Below are 17,991 nucleotides of genomic sequence, written 5' to 3'. Positions count from 1 at the left end.
TTTATATGGGACTGGGGCTTTGTTTTTTTCTTAGTGACTGGTCAGTTTCTGTGTCCGCAGTTTCTTTTTTTGATAGTGTCAAGATTTTCTCGCTAGAGATTTGGAAAAATCTAGAATAATTCTTTTAAAGGCATCCGGAAAAAATCGCCCCCCCAAAAGTGTTTTCCCGCGTGTCGTCTCACTCCTAAATAATTAGAGATATTTAGTTCCGATTTATCATGATAATTAGGGGAATTTATGATGATAAAGAATATTCTCGAAAATTGCAAGTGATTTTTGAAATAAATATTGAAAACCGAAATTACAAAAGTAGGATTTTTGGCATTTTTGACGACAGTGCTTCTCAGAGAGTCTTCCTCTATCACCCTTTTAAATATGAACCTGAAATATTTTATCCTCTCAAAATAAGACGTCTATACCAAACCGTTCATAACCCCCTTTTCCGTATATTTAAACAATTTTTTTCAATTATTATTTATCCAAATTTTTCTAAATTCCAAGAGCAGAGCGGGTCCCAGAGCATTTCTCTATATTTACCAAAATATCCCGACTCAAAATATTCTTTTCTTTTTAAATGAGACGTCTCCCAGTGGGCAAAAAACCATCACTGTTTTAAAAACGTTCCAAAAACGTTCTTAGAACGTTTCATGTCTGCAAAATAATGTTCCAAATCGTTCCATTGCTTTTAAAACGTTTTTGAGACGTTATTTGGCAGTCATAAAACGTTCTAAAAACGTTTTTGGAACGTTTTTAAAACAATGATGGTTTTTTGCCCACTGGGCTATTACGAAACCATTATTTTTTCCCGGATGCCCTTAATAGGATTCGTCAAGTTTTTCTGATTAGTGGTGGACCAGTTTTTCTAGATGGAATCTTAAATAATTCTTCAAATCAGTGACTGGCCAGTGTCTAGAAAGAAATTCTTATCACGATTATGATCAGATTTTCTGGTCAGTGACTTGACAAAAGTACTGTTTACAAAGGTGAAACTGTCCAGTCACTTAATCAGGACTGCGACTGGCCAGATTGTTGGCAAGTAAAACTCGCTCTCGACTCTACAGCTACTGAAAGAAAACAAGTAATACTTGACAAATTTCTATCTGGGTACTATCATTGTCAATACTGTTTACACTATTATCAGAATAATTTGCGTTATAACTGGAAGCTGATGGAACAGCTTCGTGGTTCATAAATTCTTGTCTAAAATCTGAAAATTGAAATAAATAGAAAATATAGATTTGCATTTCACGTGTGTATGGTCAATTTCACATGAAGTTTCACTTCGCTGGGTTAGTGGAAAAAAAACCTCGAATTTTGGTTGAAAAAGAGGACACCTCGCATTTTAGTTGAAGAAAAGGACACGTCGAAAGTATTCATTTTATATCAATTTTCGTTTGGCGATATTATGTGTAATGTAATTGTTTTTTGTGTTTTTATAATAGAAGATTTAAGAACATTTATTTATTTATTTAACAAGTATATGAGACAAGCCCTTTCGTACATAGTACTCTTACAATCTAAAAGTTGAAACCGCAACTTATATTATACAATATTAACTGTGTAATCAACGCTAGGTAGTTTTAACTTAAAAGTCTAAAATAAACCTACGCAATGAAGAGGTGAATCTTAAGAAGTTACTATCAAAACAGTCAACAATATTTGACATCGAATTAGCCTCTCTACTTAATCTTGTTACAAAAGAGTGATAACCGTAGTTTGTTCGATGAAAGGACTCCAAAAACAGTGTATAATTTCTAGTTGCCCTTATAGGGACAAACATATTAAATAATGATAATAAATTTGAACAATTATTTATACCATTTATAATCTTATAAAAAAGTCAAGTCATTAAAAAGAAATCTGGATGCAATTAGTGGAGTATTAAATGATAATCTCAATGTACTGTAGTCATGGGAGTATCTGTCAAATTGAACATTAAATTGTCTCGCTACAAAACGAAGAAATCTATTTTGAATTCTTTTAATTCTAATTATGTTAAAATCATAAAATGGCACCCATATTACAGAAGCATACTCCAGCAGCGATCTTACCAAAGAGAAGTAAAGAATTCTTAGTGTATTAATATTATAAAACATTGATGCATTTCTAATTATGAAACCAAGAGCTCTTAAGGCTTTTGAAATTACTTCAGATGTATGTCTATTAAATGAAAGGTCACTGCAAAAAAGCAATCCCAAGTCCCGAATACAAGTAACCCTTGTCAATTCTTCTTGACCAACAATGTAACAATAAATCAGAGTACTTTTTTTGAAAATGAAATGACATAGCTTTTTTTTACATTTATAGACATTTGATTACTGTCACACCATTGAATCACTCGGTCAAAATCAGCTTGAATATTCTGTGGACTAGAACCAACAACATTATAAAGTTTAATATCGTCAGCGTAAAGTAAAAAATGAGAATTTTTAAAAATAATTTTAATGTAATTGATATAAAGACAAACAAGAGCGGTCCAAGATTCGAGCCCTGAGGAACACTAGGTACTGCTAAAAATGCTTCTGAGTACTCATTTTTAAACTTAACCATTTGAAATCTTCCTGATAAATAACTTTCTAAAAATAAAATTATACTTGAAGAAAATCCCATTCTACGCAATTTCTCAATAAGTATAATATGATTAACTTTATCGAAGGCCTTTGTAAAATCAGCGTATATTGCATCCACCTGATGTCCATTTTCCAAATTTGCTTCCAGAAAATTTGTGAAAATATTGAGGTTAGTAATCATAGAGCGACCACGAACAAACCCATGTTGCTCATCAATTATTATATATATTAGAAACCGCAAGATACAATCTAATTACAAGTAAACCTAATTTTTATGTAAAGAAAAAAAAAAGTTTTTGACCGAATAAAAAATGTGAACTGAAATTTCACGTAGAATCGCACATGTATACTTTATTATCGCGGTAACATTATACATTCCTATTGCTTGAAAAAAATATTTCTGTTTTTTTCCGACATAGAATTGCATTATTTCTAAAACAAAAAGTTCTGTCATTTTTTCACCTTTCAATAAAATATTAATTTTACAATTTTCTTAATAATGATTAATTTAGGGAAATTCATGCGCTTCAATTTTTCAAACACAAAAATAGAAACATCACTTTAAAATATATTAATCATTTGTCAAAACATTTATTATAGAAAAACAAAAGACGACACTTTCTGTTCACGGAATAGCAAATTATATATTTATATATATATATATGTTGCAGGCAAAACCCGAAGACCAGGCAATTCGCGAATTGCCTAGGCAATTCTGAAATACCTATAAATTGCCAGGAAAATCGGGTAATACCTGTAAATGATAGGCAAATCGCGAATTGCCTAGGCATTTCTTGAAATTCCTAGGCATTTCGCGAATTGCCAAAGCCTATTTCGGCAAATTGAAAATTTTGTAATAATAAGCTGTTTATTGAAAATGTAAGCAAAATTATTGAAATTTGTTTATAAAATATTAAAAATTATATAACATATAATTAAAATGTACAAAATATTTTTAAAATATTGTGTTAGAATATTTGAATGTATTTCTTGATATTTGTGTATTTCTGGCCATAAGGATTAATTAAAGTAAGTAAACAAACAATTACTGACAATTATCTATCACTTTGTATTATTGAGTACTCGTCTTCAGTGTCTCTTTCGACTTTTCGTTGAACGCGTACCTTTGAAAATGACAAGCGAAAATTGTAGTAAGTGGCAGGAGGATTTTTACAGTGCAGTGGGTGATAAAAAAAATTATAAAACATTAACTCAAGAAGAATATGACGAAATTTTAAAAGACTTGCAAGAAATTAAAATAAATAGACCAAAAACCAGTCGCCAGTACAGAAGAATTAAAAGATACGACATTTTGGAAATAGCAGGTGTTACAAAATTAATAGCGAAGTGCGACAGTGATGAAATAAAATATTTTGTTCCTTTAGAAAAAGTTTTTGAAGTTTTGGAAGCAGCCCACAAGGCTAATGGCCACGGTGGTCGTGACCGAATGTTAAATGAAATTAATAAAAAATACGCAAATATAACACGGGAAATTATTAACATTTTTTTATCAATGTGCGAATTATGTCATTTGAAAAAATTAAGAGAATTAAAATTTTATGTAATATTACTTACAAGACGATATTTCGTCGCTAACTAGATTATTCGTTACGATTTTAGACCAAATACATAATTGCATTTTACATTTTTAAAAATTTTTCATTATTTCCAATTTGCCAATTTCGACTTTGGCAATTCGCGAAATGCCTAGGAAATTCTCGAAATGCCTAGGAATATTGAAAATGCCTATAAATCGCCAGCAAATTCGGATAATGCCTATACTTTTAGTCATTTCGCGAATTGCCTAGGCAATTCGCGAATTGCCTGGTCTTCGGGTTTTGCCTGCAACATATATATATATATTAAAACATATATATATATATATATATACTAGAGGGGCTTCGCCCCCCTACGCGGTTCGCGCGCCAACCCCCTATCTATTTTTTATATTTATTTTAATTTTTCAAATCATGTATGGGGGGACTCACGGGACTAACTTGGACATCTCTCCTTGTATAAACACTAAAAGAATTTTAGGGAGGCTGCTGACTTTTCATGTCCGAAATTAGTACCCCTTGCTCAGGGCTCGCAGCTCATCTCAAAAAAGCGAGCATCTACTCCCGAAAGGTGAGCTGCTTCCCCTAAGGAGTTGCTGCTTACCTTTCGGGAGTAAGTTTTCGCCTTTTTGAGGTTAATTGCGAGCTTGAGGCAGCGAGCTCTAGCGGCACTCATGTAAAGCCTGCAGCCTCCCCAAAATTCTTTCAGTGTAGTATAGAGAGTTAACGATCGTGCTTCGTGAGTGGTATATTAATTTTTTGAATATATAACATTACTATTTCATTTTTTTTTATTTTGGATAACATTAGATATTTTCTTTTTTTATATAATTTCTCTACAATTTGTACAGAGTTAATTAAAGTGTTTCGTGAGTGGTATAGTTAAATTTTTCCAAATATTATATTATCATTTGATATAGTTTTTTTCATTTTGAATTTAAAGGATAAATAAATTGACATTTTTTTTCTGTTTTGAATAAGATTTTTATATTTTTTCTGTTTTGAATAACATTTGATTTTTTTTATTTAAAAGATAAGAAAAGAAATATTTGATAAAATTGAAATTTCGATTGATTGGATATTGGATGGAATTTGAAGTATTTAAAATGGATTAAAGAGAACTATATTGGATGAAATTGGAATTTGACGTATTTAAAATAGATGAAAGAGAATACATTGGATAAAAGTGGAATTTGGCGAATTTGAAATAGATTAAATAGAATATATTAATCCGTCATTTTGAATTTTAAAAAACTGACCTTAAATTCGAATTCAGCGACCCCAAAAACCTTATATATCATGAAATCAAATTTTTTTGTAAACTTTTTTTCGGACGGTTGTTGGACCATAAGCAGTCTTTAACTGGACTGCGAAGGGGTTAAAATATAGTATATTAAGCAACAAGAGGAGAAATTGGCTGCCTTTACTCTCGTGTTACTTACAGGGAGTAAAAGTCATTCACTTGTTCGATTTGTATGAAAATGGCGGCCGATTTCTCCCTTGGGCAAGAAAAATGCATGTAAACAGCTAATTTTCTTGCCCTTGGGAGAACACGGCCGCCATTTTCATACGGTCGAAGAAATGAATGACTTTCCTCCCTGTCGGCTGCTATCAGAAAGCGCCGTTTTTGTGCATGTGGGATAAAAAATATTACAAGTTATTGTAATTCACTATTTTTTTAATTGTAGCAGCATCTATTGGAAATAGAAAGCAATTTATCGCAAATTAATTAGTTAACTTTTATAAGAATTTCATAAAATTTTCTAAGTGGGAAATATATGTCTGAAATATCTAGACAAAAAATTTATTGAAGCAGAAACAATTAAAAAAATATTTAGACAAAATTATAAAAAGACAAAGTTCAATGCATAAAATAGTCCCATCCCGGGGGTTATTTTGTGCACGACTTTGAACGACTACAACTTAGACAAAAAAAAATTTTTCATTGCCCAATTAATAGGAAATCTTTAGAAGAATGTCCACAACATATATCAATAGTTAATTTTCTTTTTTCATTTAATTCTGAATTTCAATAAATAATTGAGTCAAAAAAACGCTATTTGGTGCACAAAATAGCCCCAGTTGACAATATGTTATAAAAAATAACGTTAACCCGTTGACTGTCGCTGACGCATATATGCGTAAAACTAAACTGGCCAAAAGTGGTTCATGACGCATTTATGCGCAACTTAAAGAAGGTGATTAAAAACTTCTTAAATGTTCCTGAAACCGGTTACTCGGGGATTTTCGAGGTCGCTGATTACGAATATGGCATTCGTTTGCCAAAATTCAAAATGGCGGATCCAATACGGCGGACAACAAAATAAAAATTGACCAGATTGACTTAAAACGTAGTACTCGGGGGTTTCTGGGGTCGCTAATTACGAATCTGACATCATTTTTTCGAAATTCAAAATGGCGGATCCAAGATGGAGGAAATTTTTTCAAAATTTGTCGAATTTGCTTGAAACTTGTTACTCGGGGGTTTTAAGGGTAGCTGATTACGAATCTAACATTAGTTTTCCAAAATTCAAAATGGCGGACGACAAAATAAAAAATTAATTATAGTGGCTTGAAACTAAATACTCAGGGGTTTTTAGGGTCGGTGATTACCAATCTGTCATTATTTTTTCAGGGTATTTATCGAAATTTGATTTCACCAAAAATCATCATACTGATGTCAGAGTAACCAGTCTCAAACAAATTCAATAAATTTTTAAAAAATTTGCGCCATATTGAACTAGATATTTTGAATTTTGAAAAACTGATTTAAAATTCGTAATCAGCGACCCTGAAAATCCCCAAGTATTTAGTTTCAAGCGAATCTGATCAATTTTTAATTTCGTTGTCCGCCATATTGGATCCGCCATTTTGAATTTTGGAAAACCAATGTTAGATTCGTAATCAGCGACCCTTAAAACCCCCGAGAAACAAGTTTCAAGCAAATTCGACGAATTTTGAAAAAATTTCCGCCATCTTGGATACTCCATTTTGAATTTTAAAAAACTGATGTCAGATTCGTAATCAGCGACCCCAGAAACCTAAGGGTACCAAGTTTCATAAAAATCCATTAACAATTTTTTCAACACACTTTTGGCCCAAACAGTGGAAATCTTGTTGACAGGCAAGGGGTTAAAAAAGCAAAAACATTAAATAAATTGACTGGGGTAAACCCGCTAACTAGCGATTTGACGCTATGAACTCATATTGGTACTGCAAATAGTACTTAACATTCAACTTATATTAACGAACTTTAGTTTAGTTTCATGAATTCAACATAGAATCAGAGGCGATCAAATGTTTTTAGAGGTGTCAGAAAAAAAAAGTCTTTGCTTTTTTAAGTTTTTTGATAATTATTTTTGAGCCTTAATTTATTTGACTAACTTTTTCCATGCTATTGGATGTCCATTTTCGAAGTACATAATTATATAGTTTTGTCTTATTTCAAAAAGATTTAATTAAATTCATTCTGAAATGTGAGGAATACATTCGGGATAGAGCCGCTCACTTAGTTTTAAATTTAAAATTAAGAATAAAATAATAAAATTTATAATTTGTTAAAACCAAAATTATAACTACATTTCACTTTCTCTTAATAAAATATAACATTATTTAAATCCATATTTGTAATTCATGAAACTAAAAATGATCAATAAAAAACTCTTTTTTTTATAGAAATCATTAGCTTTCAAATGATATAAATTAACTTGGATTTAAAGAATAATTTCCTAGATTTTTATCGATTTAAAAACAATGAGCGGGTTTACCCCAGTCTCCGCTATTTAATTAAATTATTTAATGCGAATAAAGTAGTTAACGAAAACAAATAAAAAAATATTTAGATAAAATAAGTCGGTTCCGTTGACGATGTAGTTTGTTTTTCCTATTTCTTTAGTACGACAGAGTTAGGAGTCTTAGGCTAAATAAGTACGCCTAGGTTTCGATCCCCGTAGATTTCAAATTTTAATTTTATTGCATTAACCCTTAAAGCGCACACTTACGAATCCACCTTTAAACCGCACACTGGGTGTGCGACTCACGGGGACTTTTAAGTGTGTTCTTTAAGCTGGAATAGGATATTATCTTTTGGAAAAATTATCTTATGTAGCTCAGTACATCTATTTTGAAGGAAAATAAGTTTCATAATGATTTATTTAATTTTAATAATTAAAAAAGAGTTTTTTAAAACTACTAAAATTACCTTAAACCAAAAACTGGATGTCAGACAAGCAGAAATTTTTCGCCGTCAACTTCATCAAGTTATAGTTCTGACACTCGGCAAGGCCACAAGTCATTTAAGAAGAAGAAGAAGAAGAAGAAGAAGAACTTTATCAAGTTATCAAATACACGAAGACACCGCTCCCAGGACCAGCTATAAAAATAATACGCCTTTGTTGTATAAAGCAAAGTATGGAACAAGGGAGGTAACCTCGTTTATGACTATTTAATATTGATATCTGAAAGTAATAACAATATGTTCTGAACATTTTCTAAATTTCAATTATTGAATTGAAATTTGTCTGAACTAGAATCTGAGAGTTAACCAATTTTCTTCAGACGACCACCAATTTTTTGGTCAATAAGCTTCATTTTTCCGTATGTGAGATATTAATCGCAAATATTATTGCAAATTATTTCGAAAGATTTAAGGAAATTTAAAAGCGAAATTCGTTAAATATAATCATTAAATATTCTGTAAATTTAAAAAAGAGCGTAAATGTGAAAGTTTTTAAAAAATTAAGTAAATTACAAAAAATATTAAAAATTGTACATAATCAGACACAGGGAGAAGTAAATAAAACATAAATTATAGAATTATAGATATATTTATATTTATTTTACTGGTAATTTCTTATTTTTGTAAAATTAGTACATATTTTAATTTAAAAAGTACACATAATTATAGAAATAAAATTTTACGTATAATAATAGAATTATAGTTGAACAGCTCTACTACGATTTATACTAAAAAATTACGTTACATGACAATTAATTTTAATAAATAAATAAAATTTCTAATTGAAAAAATAGGTTAAATAAAATTCTAATTTGATAGTCCGCAGACACAATTTATATAGTAAAAAGAAATAAAACTTCTTCATTATAATGTATAAAATATTTGATGAATATTCAATTTGTTGAAGTCACAGGTATTGTCAACGTTATCTTTATACGTATAGGCTGCAGGCAATTTTTCACAAACATCTATTTTGATTCATCAAATTGATTCTCGTTGTAATCTGTGGTCCATGTTGCTCAGTTTCCATCAAGTATCTACCGAATTCAAAATTTCTATTAAAAAAATATTCTAGGTATTATATTAGAGAGTAAATAAGTAATTTCATTTTAATTTTTGTAACTTCGATATTTCCCCCACTATATAGATTGTAGTTTCTTTTCTCTTTTAAATAAACGCCACATAATACCAATGAAGAAAACTGCAAAATGTGATTTTCATTGAAGTGACCTAAAAGGAACTTCGAACTATCGATTTTATAGACATTTAAAAACATATAGTTAAATAACTTTGTAGAAAGTCATGATCACTTTTTATTTAATTTAAATGTAAATAGAAGAAACAAAAATAACCTTTTAAAACTCAATTGTTTGCATATTTTTTGATATTTTATGTTTATTCCGCAGAAAAGAAAAATTTAAATAGGTTGTTGATTTTGACAAAAGTTGTTCAAGAGGTCGAACTGTCACTAAAAACCAAATGTCTGTTAAAAAAATGAATGCCGGTCAAAGTAAAATCAAATTACATAAATTTACCTCTAGAAAAAGTAAAAATATTAACAAACTAAGAAATAATCAGAGTTGCCACAAATATTTAATTTTATTTTTCCCTGACTTTTCCCTGATTTCCAGACAAATTTTTCACTTTTTCCCTGACCCTAAAGAATATTCTGATTCACTCTAAAAATTATTAGATACTCAAAAAAGTTCTATTACATTTATTTACAAATTTCTTCAAAAGTAAAATTATTCCAAAACATTAATAACTTCTTATTTAAATAAACATTTAATCATTATTATTTTTCCGTAGGAATTAAAATTCTTCAAAACATTCAAATTTAAACCTTTCTGAAATTCAACAACGTATAAGAATATTATTACAAAACACTATAAAATTTTTCAAAAAAAATTAATTATTTACAAAAATCCTTCGCGAGAATTGATTTATTTTAAAAAATAGTTAAATTTCTCAAAAAATTCAATTATTTGAAAAAAATGTAAAAAAATTCGTTGCAAGAATTCAATTATTTTCATAAATAATAAATCAATTATTTGGTAATTCATTTTTAAATAAATTTTTATTTAAAAATTCTAGAAGAAAACAATTATTTAAATTAAAAAATAAATAATTTAATGTTTGTTGAAATTGAATTCTCTTAAGGAATTTTATCATCAAATTTTTAAATAATTGAATTCTTTAAAAATTTTAATAAAATTTTGTAAGAATAATAACATTTTTCGAGGAATTCGATTAAAATATTGTATCAAAAATAATAAAAATCCTGCGAAGAGTTTTATTATGTATGAAAATAATTAAAATTTTCCCAAGAATTTTATTAAAATTTTTCTAAAATAATTGTATTTCGGAGCAGAATTTTATTATTTATAAAGATACTTTAAATTTTGATAATTTTTTTTTAATTTTTAAACATAATTGAATTTCTGCAAAAAATTTTATTACTTTTGAAAATAATTAAATTTGAATTATATTCAAGTTTATAAAAATAACGGAATTTTTGTAAAGAATTTTATTATTTTTAAAATTTTTATAAATAATTGAATTCTTGCAACGAATTTAATTCAAGTTTATAAAAATAATTGAATTCATAAAAAGAACTTTGTTAAATTTTTTTAAATAATTGAATTCTTGTGATGAATTTTATAAAAATCTTTTTAAATAATTCATATTTATCGAAAAATTTAATGAAATTTTGTATTTTAAATAATTGAATTTCTGAGAAAATTTGATTACTTATGAAAATAATTGAATTATTTCGAAGAAATTTATTAAAAATTAAATAATTTATTTCCTGTGAAATTTTGCTAAAAGTTTTATTAAAATTTTGTAATAAAAATATTTGAATTTTCTTGAAGAATTTTATTGTTTATAAAGATAATTGAAATTTTGAGAATTTTTTTTTAATTTTTGAACATAATTAAATTTTTGCCAAGAATTTTTATAATTTTTGAAAATAATTGAATTTCGGGAATCATTTGTAACTTTTCCAAAATTTAATTTTTAAAAATTTTTTTAACTAAAATTCCTCTAACAATCTAGTATTTATAAAAATTGTAAAAATTATTCATTAAATAATTTCTAAGTAACAATTTTATGATAGTTCCTGAAAAATTAAGTTATTTAAAAAGAAATTATTGACAGAAATAGAAAAAATTAAAGGTTTTGTATTAAAATTTGCAGTAATTTCATAGTTTACGAGGGAAACAAAAAGAACATCAAAATTCAAAATTTTCTTATGAATTTTAAAAATTTAACTTTTTCCAGTACTTTAATAAAAATCCCTGACTTTTCCCTCAATTCCCTGACCTGTGGCTACCCTGATAATGCAATCAAGTTTATTACTCGATAATTAATGTTAAAAAACAGTTAAAAGTATCTTTAAGACTGAAATTCAATTTTTTTGTAGTTAAAATTTTTAGAAAAAAATATTTAAAACTTTAATAACAAATTTTGTTAACCTTTTTAAAAATAATTAAATTCTATTAAAAATTCCATTTAAATTATATTGCAAAAAATAGAATTTCTCCAAAAACTTTTGTTAGAGTTTTAAAAAGTAATTTAAATTTTCCCAAAGAATTTTACTTAAATTTTTCAGAATAATTTTTTTTATTAAAACTATTTAAATTTAAAACGTTTGCATAATTGTTATAGTTTTGATTAAATGTGATGTAAAGTTTTTTTTTAAATAAAAAATTGTAAAATGAAAATGAATGAAAAGAATGGCACATGAGCAAAATGGATAACGAAATTAAAGAAAGTAACTACCTGTATTAAACGTAGAGGTTGCAATCTTTCGAGAAATTTATTTTTGGAATTCATCCAGAATTTTTCTTTGGTACAGCCACAAAATTTAAAAATCCTGTCTGAAGTAATTGTAGCTCTTCTAAAACTTGGGTCAAAACGTAGAGATTGCAATCAAAGTTGACTCCAAAAAATGATTTTTATTATAAACTGCTTCCTTCCTTTCGAGAAAATTATGCTTTGATATTCGTCTTACTTTTTTTATAAGGCCATAAAATTAAAAAAATCCTCTCTAATAATTTTTATCTCTTCTAAAACGTATCGAAAGAAATAATCGAAGAATTGGTGTAAATTGTCATCTCGGAAAACAGGTAGTGAGCGCGTGAGTCACTCTTGACACCTCAAACTGAAAAATAGTAATTTATTATTAAATACATTAAGTGTCAATGAAATTCATTGAAAATTTTAATTTTCCATGATTAGCATTTTGAATACTGATGATTAAAATTTTCTTTATAACATTATCAACTTCTTAAAAATTGTGCGAAAAATAATTATTGTAATTTTTATGCTTTTTTATTATAATTTAAAATCCTTAATAATATCGACAAATTAAGTGATTTGAAACAATCTGAGAATCGAAAATTTAATGGTTTATTCAATTTAAGAGAGAAGTCTTCAAATTAAATTTGGAATAAATTAAATAATTAAATAAATAATAGATAACAAAATAAAGTAGAAAATTATTTTAAAAAATATGTTTCAAATCAATACATTCTTCTAATAACTGTTATTATAGTATTAAATTTAAGACAGAATCGAAAATAACTTACTGCTTTCAAAATGTGTACTGGAACGGAAATATTTGGAAAAACCTCGATTTTCTGCACTTTTCTCTCAAGGTTTATGTGCCAAAGGAATGGTCATTATTCCCCTCGCACATGGTACTTTCCACACTTTTGTGTGAACATCTTCAATTTTTATTAATTGTTTTTCTGAGCTGGTACTATTGGCGATATTTATATTGAAGAGACTCGAATCTGGATTGTCGTATAATTTATCAATTGCGAAATACTTAATTCCAATGACACAAATGTTTCCATTTTTAAACCTTATAATATTTTCTATTATTAAAAAATGTCCATCCTCCAATAAAACGCAAGCATCTTTTGAATCATTGCAGTTAAATGTAAAAGCTTCGTTTTTTAATATTTTAAATTGTTCAACATTAGAAGATGTTTCCCTGGTGAGTGGTCCATCGCGATGCTGTTGTTCAAGTTTTATTCTTGATATATTAGACGATAAATCGGTTGTTACTCTTTCCTCGTCGGCCTTTTCCTTTTCACCAAATCTTCTTGATAGTTGTTGCAGTGGTTTTTCTCCTTTTCGGATCATGTTTTTAATTGACATCATAAAATTTTCATACTTAAACGCACTGAATTTATCCAACGAACCGAACCGTTTTACATCTTTACAAATGTGTAATAAGTTGTGAACATTTGACTTACATATCTCTTGCCATAAATACTTGGAAATTCTTTAACGAATTGGGTCAAGAGATCATGCGCATAATCAATATTGTTAGCATCACGAATATGATTATCGTTAACCAATATTGTAACTGCACTGTGAAACAATATAAAATGTGCATATACATCAGATTTCAGGATATTTTTTAGAACAATTGGACCCGTGTAAAGGAGAAAGGTCCTAAATTCAGTGGCCTTCCAATGTACGCAGTCAAAAAGTCCCCTTGGACGCCTTGCAAACTCCACTGGACAGCTGTGACGTAATGTCAATAACTTTTTTGAAATACTGTTTACTTGATTTGTTGATATCTTCACTGTTGTAGGCCCTTTTATCCAGAGAGTTATTAAACGTTTCATGACACCGAGAAGAATCAGATGCATATAGTCCAAGGGGACAGAAGATATAAACCCGAATCCAGGAAGGTCAGCGAATATTGGATGAACATCTGAATCTATTTCGTTATCATCAGTCTTTAATTTAAAAGGACCAATTCCTGGAAAACAGGTGTTACCAGACTTTTTCCCTTTCCCCTTTTTATTTTCCTGTCGTTTACGCTCATGTAGAACATAGACCCCTTCTATATTGCACTTTGTACAACTGTCATATCCGGTGTGGCCCTTTAAATATAAAATAAAAGCTTTCGCTGGAGTATCACAGCTTAAATATTCAATCGATACACGAACATTTTCCTCTTTCAAACCATCATTTATCACCTTCGTAGCCTCATCTATGAATTGCTTTAGGAATTCATTTGCATCATTTGGTTTTCCCCTACCAAAAAACGCTCCAACAGGATAAACTTGTTTAGAATTCAATTCAGAACATAAAATAAGCCACAGTCCTTCATTAGTAGATTTAAAAATGGGCAAACCGTCAACATTTATACCTAATCTAACATGATTCAAAGTTATTCCTTTTCTTTTATACTCTCTAAGAATCGATCGCACGGCTCTTTCCAATCCAAAGTGAAGATATTCACCACCACCAAATTGAGATGTTTCCGTATTTCTTTCAGTTTTTAATAAAGTTCTGGCGTCCATTGGTAAGTATGAATGTTGAGTATAGTTTCTTAAGATCAACAATAATGCAGTCAGAGCTACTAACGTGATTTTGTACATCAGTGCCCAATCGCGTAACATACTTATTAAACTCGGTTTTTCTTTATTTCCATCGTCGATTTCTGCATTTTCCGATGCAGTTGATATATTGTCAAAAATATTCTCGTTTGAAACTTCGTCGTTTGATAAATCATTCTGATTTTCAAAATCAGTTAAATCTACTGAAGATGAGTCAGAGCTGTCATAAAAATTAAAAAATTGCTTATTGTCTTGAAAACTATTTTTGTCGAAGTAAAAAGAAGGTTGCTCAATTTCATCTGAGTCGTTAATATTAAAAACACCGGTTACATTCTTATTTTTAGAATTTATTTTGTTAGATGTTATGAAAGAAAATTGCGCATCCTCGTCAGATTCACAGGAACTGTAAGCATCCGTTATACATTTATGTAATGTATTATCAATCAGTGATGCAGATGGTGTTTTCTTATTACCTACATCTCCAACACTTGATGAAATGGGGTTTGTAGGAATAGTTGGCGGCCTATTTGAATGATTAATTTCTTCCTGCAAGTTTCGCAGGAATTGGTAATCACTTTTGCTTTTATTATCAATAATACGTTTAAATTGCCTCTCCGAGTAACCGCAAAATGTTGATTTTCGACGTTTACTGATCTGAGAATGAGTAACTGGAAAAAAATTTCAGTTCCAATAATTATTGTCGTAGAAAGTGGTCGGAACAAAATAAGAATGCAAACAATACAATTATAAATAGAAAGTAACACATAAATTACTTTATTCACATTTTTGCGGTTTACAATAAATTTGGAGAACTTTTATAAAATCTTTTATAGTCATAAATTTCAATTTATCAATTTTCCTGACAATTTACTGACATTCAAATTATTTTCCTTGACAAAATTCTTTGAACAAAAAATAATGGAAATTTTGGGAAAATTAGTAAAATTTATGAATTTTAATAATTTCTAAAAATTTAAATTATGACCCTTCCTAATTTTAATTACTTTATAAATTTTCAAATCATTTTATTTACAACTCAATTTTACAAAATTTTGATTATTAGTAAATTTACCAATATTCAATATATTAGAAACAAAAACTTCAAATAATTTTTTAAAAAATCCAATTGAAGCATTTAATGCAATAAGAGCAATTACCTATAACAAAAAACGGCGAACAAAAGTTTTTGAAGTTGAAGCTTTCAAACTTTAATAGTTAAAAAACTATACATGCAAATTAAATTACTGTTTTTTTCTTTACTTAGTCCACTACTAAACAGGGTGTCTAACGGTCAGGGAAGTCAGAGAAAAGTCAGGAAAATTTCTAAAAATGTATACAAAAATTAAAATTTTTTGTGAATAAAAAATTTTTTTAATCTAACAAAAATTAGAAGATTTTTATTACCGTTTTTTTCTATCATTAGATATTAATTTATTGTTAAATATGTCAGTTATCATATTTTTGTCTCAAGAAAGCAAAAATAAAATTAGTAAAAGGTCAGGGAAAAAGTCAGGGAAAAGTCATGGAAAAGTCAGGGAATTTTTTTCTCAATCCTTGTTAGACACCCTGCTAAATTATCAAACCCAAGTGTAATATTGAAGGAAAGTTGCAATTACCTATTAAATAATGTTCTTCAGAACCAATTTTTACGCCTTTTTTGCACCCCAACTACAAAATTATTCTCACTTAATGATATCAAAACGAGCGTTAAACGCTTAACGTTCTTGTTACACCTAATGCTTCAATTAAAATTTCTCAAAAAAATTAATTTTGCAAAATTGATAGTTAAAAATTTAAAAATTACATTTTTAGCGATTTTCATTTGACACCTTTTTAAAATTCAATTATTTCTAAAAATTAATGGTACAATGCTTTTATAATTCCATTATTATCAAAAGTTTTATCTGAAATTCATTTATAAATCAGTTTTTATTGGAAAATTCTACAAAAAATTCAATTATTTACATAAAGAAATAACAAATTTATTGAATAATTAAATTTATTAATTTATAAACATTGTTTTTGATTAATATTATTTATTATTAGTTTATAAAATAATTAAATTAAAAAAAATTTTGTAAAATTTAAAATTGAGGGTTGCCACAGGTCTGGATTATAGGGAACATGATGAAAAAATCATGAAAAATTTTTAAGTACCTTTTTTTTAAAAAATTAAAAAAAGAATTTTTTTTATTTTTAACCCCTTCGCTGTTTGGAAAAATATTTATTTTAGTGACCCAAAAAATGTCGATTAAAATCTTTTAAATTGTTATATTACTCAAAAATAATAAACAATTATTTGTTTATTACTTTTTCTAGTATCATTGATACCTATAGATGTGAATAATAATATAAAAGAATTTATTTTATAATTTAAATAACAAATTTCTATTTTTTGCTAAAACATTCACGACCCAACGTTGAGTTGTTAACAGTCTGGGCCATCTTTTTTCACGACTCAATGTTGGGTCGTTAAGTAACAGGCAACGGGTTAAGAATATGGTAATTAAAAGTTTATTTTCCTATAAATGTGCGATATTTCCCCTGCAATTTAAATTAACGCAAGGCAGGAAAAAAATAGAAATTCAATTAAGAAAAAAATTAAATTTGGAAAGTAAAACTAAAATTCAAAAGGAAAATTATGTTAAAAAGTAAAATTTAAATTAAAAAATATACAAATTCCCAAAATAATAAAAAATTGAAATGCAATATTTTAAACAAGAAATTTAATTAGACATTAGAAATCAATTTATAAAAGGATTAAATATTTAAAATGAAAACAAAAATTCCATTACAAAATTAGAATTGAATTTAGTTTCTTTAATGTTTAAGAAAGAAATTTTATTAGAAAATTAAAATTTAATTTTCAAACGAATTGATTTTTTTAAATTTAAAATAAATTCAATTGGAAAATTAGAATTTGATTTAAAAAAAATTTAATTTGGTAATTGAAACTAATTTAATAGAAAAATTCTGTAAAAAAGTAAAATTTTAAATGAAAAAAACAAAGTTTAAAAAATGAAATTCTATTTTAACCCTCCGTCACACACCTAGGGAGGGATTGCCTCCTCGGTTTCAGTATTTTTTAAATAACTTTTGTTTTTCTCATTGCAAAATAAAATCAGTTTCTATACCTTTCGGAGGTAATAATTAAAAAGTAAGGATCAATATAAAAAAAAATTGAATTTAGAAATGAATTAAATTTTTAAAAAAGAAATTTAATTTAAAAATTACAATTTCATTTAATTTAATTTAGAAAATAC

General features: G+C 27.6%; 1 protein-coding gene across 1 annotated transcript; it reads right to left on the bottom strand.

Moving 5' to 3' along the window:
• Window positions 1-9,315: 9,315 nt before the first annotated feature.
• LOC122501822 lies at window positions 9,316-15,405 on the bottom strand. Its single transcript, XM_043611585.1, has 3 exons — window positions 12,956-15,405; window positions 12,147-12,528; window positions 9,316-9,400 (listed from the first exon to the last, which is right to left on the bottom strand). Exon 1 carries the CDS (start codon window positions 14,789-14,791, stop codon window positions 13,586-13,588), a length of 1,206 nt encoding a protein of 401 aa, XP_043467520.1. The 5' UTR covers window positions 14,792-15,405; the 3' UTR covers window positions 9,316-9,400; window positions 12,147-12,528; window positions 12,956-13,585.
• Window positions 15,406-17,991: the final 2,586 nt, after the last annotated feature.

The sequence above is a fragment of the Leptopilina heterotoma genome, unplaced genomic scaffold, assembly GCF_015476425.1.
Source record: "Leptopilina heterotoma isolate Lh14 unplaced genomic scaffold, ASM1547642v1 Lhet_217, whole genome shotgun sequence".
Taxonomy (NCBI): domain Eukaryota; kingdom Metazoa; phylum Arthropoda; class Insecta; order Hymenoptera; family Figitidae; genus Leptopilina; species Leptopilina heterotoma.
This window is presented reverse-complemented; position numbering and strand designations above follow the sequence as displayed.

Excerpts from the sequence above, each read along its gene's own strand:
- LOC122501822 (XM_043611585.1), bottom strand. The coding sequence starts at position 14,791 with ATGTTACGCGATTGGGCACTGATGTACAAAATCACGTTAGTAGCTCTG.